Genomic DNA, 8440 nt, shown 5'->3' with positions numbered 1-8440 from the left:
CCCGTTTTACCCCACTTCCCTTTGTCGTAGAAGGCTCATATTTGACATGAGTTCATCTCATGCATAGACAAACAAACGCTGAAAGTTTCATCCAAATCGGAGCACCTCGATACGACCTCTAGAACAAACCGAGCAGAATCTACAAATACTGCCTCTTAAGCTGACTGATGCTGTCTAATCTCCAATCTCTGTCAATGATCGGCCCATTTTAATGCACTTTTTAAGAAAAATCCAGGAATATCAACCTTTACAATAATCAATTAATTTCCTTATACAGCAGTGCACAGGATTCAACGGGAGCAATGTTTTGGTGGATGTGGTTCCTGCTGAAACTGTTTACATTATGCTACTGCTGTGAAATATCTGCAGAAGAGGTAAGACTAAAAAAAATCATTAAAACAGATTTTTTAAAAGATGGTAAAAAATCAATCACACTTTCATTTTCAATAAAAAAAATTTCCAGGCCGCAAAATCTACTCAGATACTCAGTGAATGTAAACTTCATCTCCTCCATAAATCGGTTGACAAGCATTCGGAGGTAAATCCCATTCCGAACAAACGCAATTTCCACGGCCCCACGTTAATCCTAGATCTGTTCTTTCAATTATAACAGCTATCGCCGTACCAAAGAAATTTCCATCGAAAAATAGCCCAATTTACCTGCATCGGCCTGTTCGACATCAGCATATCGACGTTTTTCGCGGTAATTACGTAGAGATTGACCCGTCGATGGGAGCACATAATTCCGGCGATTTCAGCGATGTCCTCGCGGTAGCGCCATCGGTGGGTTAATCCAATCAGTGCTCTGACGTTTAAATTGAATTCTCTTGTGTGCTGCTAATTATGATATTAATTCTTTTTTTTTGCTCCCGATTAATGTATTTTTCTTCTTTTCCACTTTTTGGGTACACAAAAAGATTGTCAGTGCCATGGCAGCGTACTTGATCATTTTAATCCAGTTTGATGAAGCTGAAACTGGTGATGGATAAAATATTCAATTCACACACAGGTGTTACGAGTGTATCCAACAATAGATGTTACATAACAAAAATAATATTGGATTATTGACAACAGATAATTTAAATCTCTTCAGATTTAGGAACAAGATTCCACAATAAAACTGTTGGCACCGCGATGAACCGTCCTAGTGCAGCACGCGAAACACGCCAGCCGAAATGCTAGTTGAAAGAAGAACGCAGAAAAGGGACGGAGCATCCGGAAAGCCGGCTCGTCCAGATCAAAAACAAAATCTATTGTATTATCACCTAACCAACAGCAGAAATTCGTGCAGGAGATAATTTGCTTTATTTGCGTCGATAATTAACTTTTTTGAACAGTGACCAGTTTGTAAACTGTTCATCTCGTTGTAAGTGATCATTTGATACAATATTTGTGCGCACAGTTGTATAATTAATCTTTTTATTAGCGATATTACTTACACCGCGTGGCTCGAGGCCGCAAGGGGCGAAGAGTAGAGATAATTAGCCAGAATTAAGGCTGCAAAGCCGTTTTCGGATATGTAAGTTAAAGAATAATTCGTTTTCGCACAAAGTTCCTTATATTTGATTATTTCGATTAGCGCGCAGAAGTTCCGCTAGCAAAGCTAGCCTGTGAGAAGAGGTTAACGGAGTTACAAGGAAACTATTCATGTGAGTTTGTTTACTACACTTGAACCCACACAATGCTAAATAAATATTACTTTTTAGTTTTAAGCTGTTACAACAAAGAACTGCTTTAAAAATCTAGTTGTCCGAACTACGGTCCGAACAAATCTTAAAAATGAATAACCTCACTGGCTATTGCTGCGGGATCTGCAAGGCTGCGGTGGAAAAGGACGGTGATCTGCCCTTCTGCGACCACTGCCAGCAATTCTTCCACTACGAGTGCGCGCAGCTCGAGAAGGGCGTCAAGGACGATTCCTGGAGGTGCCCCAACTGCGCGGCCGAAATGGAAGTCACCCAGGTCATCGTGAAGTTTGACGACCTGGAAAAGACCCTGCAGGAGCTGGAAGCAGAAGCGAAGCGCCAGGAGGAGAGAATCTTCGCGGAACAACAGCTGCACAAACGTCGCCTGGAGCTGCAACAGCAAACACAGCAGCGTCAACAAGAGGCCGAAAGGCAGATGCTGGCCCTCGAGCAGCAGCTCATGGAGCAACAACTCGCTGCCGAGAAGCAGTTCCAGGAACAGCAGAAGAAGAATAAGGAAGATTTCGAGGCCAAGATGGCACAACTGAAGGCCGAGGCAAAGAGTCCTAAAACAAAAAAGGAAAAGAAAATCAAGAAGTCCAAAGGGGACAAAAAGAAGCCCGATGCCTCAGGCACGGCTGGCCCCAGCGGAATCTCAACGCCGCTCCGACATCCGGGAGTTACGATTCCAGAAGTACCCAAACCAAAACCGACTCCGATACCGGCGGATTCCGGTGAAGAGGGTAACGGCAACGAAGGAGACGAGTCCGGCTCGGACCCTACCGGAACGGAGACGGAATCCAGTTCGTCGGATGATGAGCAGGAAAAAGCGGAAGTAGAACCACCCAAGCAGCTACGAGGGCCAACAAAGGCGCAGCTTACTGCCCGCCAGTTCTTGGCCAGAAAACTGCCCGTGTTCACTGGACGCTGCGAGGAGTGGCCAATGTTCATAAGCAGCTACGAGACGTCGAACCTGGCCTGCGGATTTTCGAACGTCGAGAACCTCGCCAGACTGCAGGACAGCATTCGGGAGCCAGCGTTGAACAACGTGCGCAGCCTACTGTTGCTGCCTGAGAAGGACCCGGCGGCGATCGAAACTCTACGCATGCTGTACGGCCGTCTCGAAAAGCTGCTCAACACGCTGCTGATCAAGGTACGGAAGGCCGACTCTCCCAGGTCGGATCGTCTGGAATCGTTCATATACTTCGGCGTCGTGGTCCAGCAGCTCGTAGACCACCTCGAGGCCACCCACATGAACGATCACCTGGTCAACCCACTGTTGATCCGAGAGCTGGTGGAGAAACTACCCGCCGGGTCGAAACTCGAATGGATTCGGTTCAAGAAGCTGAAGAAGCACGTCTCGCTCCGAACTTTCGCTGACTTCCTATCGGACATCGTGACCGACGCTAGCGAGGCCACACTGTTCACCGAACCGCAGCTGCAACATCAGCCGCAGTCTCGCAGAGACGCCAAACCAAAAGCTGGATCCAGAACGCACGAAAGCTACCTTCACACTCACGCTGCTGCGGAGAATAGCGGAGACACAAACCATGCCGGTGTAAACAACAAAAGACCATGCAGGATTTGTGATCGCACCGACCATCGAGTCCGCAACTGTGAGAAGTTCAAGCAGCTGAAATTGGAGGATCGTTTGGACGCAGTCAAGAAGTGGCAACTCTGCAAGCTGTGCCTGAATGAGCACGGGTCTGCCCGCTGCCGGATGAACTTCAGGTGCAACGTGGGAAACTGCAAGGAGCGGCACAACGCACTTCTGCACAGCGACGTCCCCGCAACGGTCGTCAACTGCAACGCTCACGATGTGCGGGCCAGACAGCCGGTGATCTTCAGGATGATTCCGGTTACGCTGTACAACGGCGGCAGATCGGTCAACATTATCGCGTTTCTGGACGAGGGAGCTTCGTACACGTTGGTGGACGAGTCCATCACGAAGTTGCTGAACGTTCGCGGCGCAGTTCAACCGCTGCGCATTATGTGGACCGCTGGAGTTTCAAGGCTGGAGAAACAATCGGAGAACGTCTGCCTGTCGATCTCTGCCAGAGGGGTGTCGACTCAGTTCCAGATCAAGAACGCCCACACCGTGAACGAGCTGAAGCTTCCGGAACAAACCGTGTGCTTCGCCGACGTCGTCAAGGAGTACAAGCATCTGCACGATCTCCCGGTGGCAGATTACCGCGGCGCGCCGAAGATCTTGATTGGCTTGAAGGATCTGCACCTGTACGCGCCTCTCGAGTCTCGTATCGGCGGCGCTGGAGAACCAATCGCTGTAAAGTCGAAACTTGGATGGACGATCTACGGCCCCCACGAGAACAACGCGCCAGCAGCTGGATTCGTAGGTCATCATGCTTGTCACCAAGTCTCTAACCAAGACCTGCATGATCTCCTGAAGAACCAGTACCTCCTCGAGGAAACTGGCATCTCCATGACGCTGCTGCCGGAGTCGGACGAGGACAAGCGAGCCAGGTCGATTCTGGAGTCAACGACAGTGCGCATCGGGGATCGATACGAGACCGGCCTGTTATGGAAAGCGGACGACACAAGTTTCCCCGACAGCTACGTGATGGCGCTGAAAAGGTTGAAATCCCTGGAAAGAAAGCTGCTGAAGAACGACTCGCTGTACGACAACGTGCGGCGCCAAATCATCGAGTATCAACAGAAGGGCTACGCGCACAAGGCCTCCCAGCAAGAACTGGCTGCGTGCGATCCGCGAAAGGTGTGGTACTTGCCGCTGAACGTGGTGACGCACCCCAAGAAGCCGGAGAAAGTACGCCTCGTGTGGGACGCGGCCGCTACTGTGGCGGGAGTCTCGCTCAACAGCCAGCTGCTCAAGGGGCCGGACATGCTGACGTCGCTTCCTTCCGTGATCTTCCGATTCCGTGAACGTCCTGTCGGATTCGGTGGTGATATCAGGGAAATGTATCACCAGCTGCGCATACGGAAGGAGGATACGAACGCCCAGAGGTTCCTGTTCCGGAACGACCCAACGGCCGAGCCTGAGGTGTACATCATGGACGTCGCCACCTTCGGGGCAACTTGCTCGCCGTGTGCCGCGCAGTTTGTGAAAAACAAGAACGCGGAGGAGTTCTCGAAGCAGTATCCCGCGGCGGCGAAGGCAATCGTGGAGAACCATTATGTCGACGACTACTACGATAGCGCGTCGACGGTCGACGAAGCGATTCAGCGGGCGAAGGAGGTCAGACTCATCCACTCGAAAGCGGGCTTCGAGATCCGCAATTGGGTGGCCAGTTCAAGCGAGGTTGTCCGCGCGCTGGGCGAGAAGAAAGCCGATCAGAAAGTTCATCTCAGCCAAAACAAGACGACCGGTTACGAACGAGTGCTGGGCATTGTGTGGAACACGAGCACCGACGAGTTCTTGTTCTCGGCCGAGATGAGAGAGGATCTGGAGCGGTACTTGAAAGGAGAGCTGCGGCCCACGAAGCGGGTGGTGTCGAGCTGCGTAATGAGCCTGTTCGACCCTCAAGGTTTTCTGATCTCGTTCACGATCTTCGGGCGGATTTTGATCCAGGACTTGTGGCGGGCTGGCTGTGATTGGGACAAGGCGGTCGACGACGAAGCGTGGGAGAAATGGAAGCGCTGGGTGAGTCGCCTGCAAGAAGTCGAAGGCGTTCGAATCCCGCGGTACTACTTCCAGGGCGCGCACGATCTGAACTACGAGACGTTGGAGCTTCATGTGTTCTGCGACGCGAGTCAGTGCGCTTACGGTGCTGTCGCCTTCTTCTGGATTATGTCGTCGATGGGCCCAATCTGCGCGCTCGTGTCCGGGAAGTCAAAGGTGGCACCGCTGAAGCTACTCAGCATCCCGCGCTTGGAACTGCAGTCAGATGTGGTCGGCTCGAGACTCATGAACTTCGTGCAGGAGAACCACACCCTCAAGATTGCGGAACGGTTCATCTGGTCAGACTCTGAAGTTGCTTTGTCGTGGATCCATTCTGACCAGCGAAAGTATAAGCAATTCGTTGCCTTTCGCGTCGGCGAAATTCTGACGCTGACCAAGCAGAGCGAGTGGCGGAAGGTGCCATCAAAGCTGAATCTGGCAGACATGCTCACCAAGTGGGACAACAAGCACAGTTTCCGGCAGGACGGGCCATGGTCACGAGCGCCGGAATTCATCGAAGAAGCCAAGAGACTGTGGGCCATCTCGAAGCAGCAGGTGCAGCTGAACACGCCCGAGGAGATGCGAGCGAGTGTGCTGTACCACAGCATCATTGTCACCGAGCAAATCATCGATCCTCAAAACTTCTCTCGCTGGACGGTGATGGTAAGATCCGTGGCGTGCCTGGCTCGATTTCGCTCCAATTGTCGCAGAAAAGCAAAGGGTTTGCCGATCGAAGCACTTCCCCTTTCGAAGGCGATGAAGGGGCTCGTGAAAAGGACCGTGCCAGCAGTTCCAGTCCCGCTGAAGCGGGAAGAATACCAGATGGCGGAAACATACTTGTGGAGATGGGCGCAAGCGGACTTTCCGGACGAGGTGACGACCCTCCTTAAAAACCTCGAACTCCCCGCGGACAAGAAGCTATCCCTGGAGAAGAGCAGCGTGCTGTACAAGCTGACCCCGTTCCTGGATGAGCAGAAAGTGATGCGAGTTGACGGTCGACTTGAGCGAGCTACCATGGTTCCGTTTGAAGTTCGCTTTCCCGTCATCCTGCCCAAAGGTCATCCCGTGACAACGAAGCTGCTGGAGCACTATCACCAGAAGATGGGCCACGCGTACTTCGAGACGGCAATCAACGAGCTTCGACAGCGTTTCTTCATCCCGAACCTACGAGCCGAGCTGAAGCGGGTGATGACGGCGTGCGTGAAGTGCAAGGTGGAGAAAAGCGTACCGGCGATCCCGAGAATGGCACCACTTCCAGTCCAGCGTGTGACTCCACATCAGCGGGCGTTCAGTTACACCGGGGTCGACTACTTCGGCCCAGTAGCAGTGACGGTCGGGCGGCGTTCCGAAAAGCGTTGGGTCAGCCTCTTCACGTGTTTGACCACGCGTGCCATCCATCTAGAAGTCGTGCATAGCTTGACCACACAGTCGTGCGTCATGGCTATCAGACGATTCGCTTGCCGGAGGGGAATGCCCATCGAGTTCTTCAGCGACAACGGCACGAACTTCCAGGGCGCGAGTAAGGAGATCGTACGCGTTGACGCGGAATGCAGAGAAGAGTTCACCGACGCCAGAACGAGCTGGAACTTCAACCCACCATCAGCGCCGCACATGGGCGGGGCCTGGGAGAGGCTTGTGAGGTCGGTCAAGGAAGCACTGAAGGCGTTCGACGACGGGAGGAAGCTGACGGACGAGGTGTTGCTGACCAGTTTGGCGGAAGCGGAGGATCTCATCAACACACGTCCGCTGACGTACCTGTCAACCGAAGCAGGATCAACCGAAGCTCTCACGCCCAACCATTTCTTGCGAGGAGTGACGACCAACGACCGCGGAGCTCAACGCGCTGAATCGACCAGTCCAGCCGAAGCTCTCCGAGACTGCTACAAGCGGTCGCAACTCCTTGCTGACTGTTTTTGGAAACGCTGGATTGCGGAGTACCTTCCGACCCTGAACCAACGGACGAAGTGGCACGCGGAGGCGGAGCCTATCGCGTGTGGAGATGTCGTCTACGTCGTGGAAGGCGCTAATCGCGGTAACTGGGTCCGGGGCATCGTGACAGAGGTCTTCAAGGGTGCCGATGGACGCATTCGGCAGGCGATGGTGAGGACAAGCAGAGGTGAGCTGAAGCGGCCGGTGAGCAAACTGGCGGTGCTTGAGATTCAGGAGCGTAAAACTGGTGTGAAGGAGGCTCCACCCACCAGAGTTACGGGGCGGGGCGATGTTGGCACCGCGATGAACCGTCCTAGTGCAGCACGCGAAACACGCCAGCCGAAATGCTAGCTGAAAGAAGAACGCAGAAAAGGGACGGAGCATCCGGAAAGCCGGGCTCGTCCAGATCAAAAACAAAATCTATTGTATTATCACCGAACCAACAGCAGAAATTCGTGCAGGAGATAATTTACTTTATTTGCGTCGATAATTAACTTTTTTGAACAGTGACCAGTTTGTAAACTGTTCATCTCGTTGTAAGTGATCATTTCATACAATATTTGTGCGCACAGTTGTATAATTAATCTTTTTATTAGCGATATTACTTACACCGCGTGGAGCGGCTCGAGGCCGCAAGGGGCGAAGAGTAGAGATAATTAGCCAGAATTAAGGCTGCAAAGCCGTTTTCGGATATGTAAGTGAAAGAATAATTCGTATTCGCACAAAGTTCCTTATATTTGATTCTTTCGATTAGCGCGCAGAAGTTCCGCTAGCAAAGCTAGCCTGTGAGAAGAGGTTAACGGAGTTACAAGGAAACTATTCATGTGAGTTTGTTTACTACTCTTGTACCCACACAATGCTAAATAAATATTACCTTTTAGTTTAAGCTGTTACAACAAAGAACTGCTTTAAAAATCTAGTTGTCCGAACTACGGTCCGAACAAATCTTAAAAATGAATAACCTCACTGGCTATTGCTGCGGGATCTGCAAGGCTGCGGTGGAAAAGGACGGTGACCTGCCCTTCTGCGACCACTGCCAGCAATTCTTCCACTACGAGTGCGCGCAGCTCGAGAAGGGCGTCAAGGACGATTCCTGGAGGTGCCCCAACTGCGCGGCCGAAATGGAAGTCACCCAGGTCATTGTAAAGTTTGACGACCTGGAGAAGACCCTGCAAGAGCTGGAAGCAGAAGC

General features: G+C 51.9%; 1 protein-coding gene across 1 annotated transcript; it reads left to right on the top strand.

Annotated features, from left to right (window-relative positions):
* The first annotated feature begins 1222 nt into the window (after positions 1-1222).
* LOC120418631 (uncharacterized) lies at positions 1223-7599 on the top strand. Its single transcript, XM_039581076.2, has 2 exons — positions 1223-1519; positions 1580-7599. The coding sequence occupies exon 2, from the start codon at positions 1780-1782 to the stop codon at positions 7597-7599; it is 5820 nt and encodes a 1939-aa protein (XP_039437010.1). The 5' UTR covers positions 1223-1519; positions 1580-1779.
* Positions 7600-8440: the final 841 nt, after the last annotated feature.

Source organism: Culex pipiens, chromosome 2, assembly GCF_016801865.2.
Source record: "Culex pipiens pallens isolate TS chromosome 2, TS_CPP_V2, whole genome shotgun sequence".
In the NCBI taxonomy this organism is placed as follows: Eukaryota; Metazoa; Arthropoda; class Insecta; order Diptera; family Culicidae; genus Culex; species Culex pipiens.
The sequence above is the reverse complement of the archived record's forward strand: the minus strand, read 5'-3'. Positions and strand labels throughout refer to the sequence as shown.

Excerpts from the sequence above, each read along its gene's own strand:
- LOC120418631 (XM_039581076.2), top strand. The coding sequence starts at position 1,780 with ATGAATAACCTCACTGGCTATTGCTGCGGGATCTGCAAGGCTGCGGTG.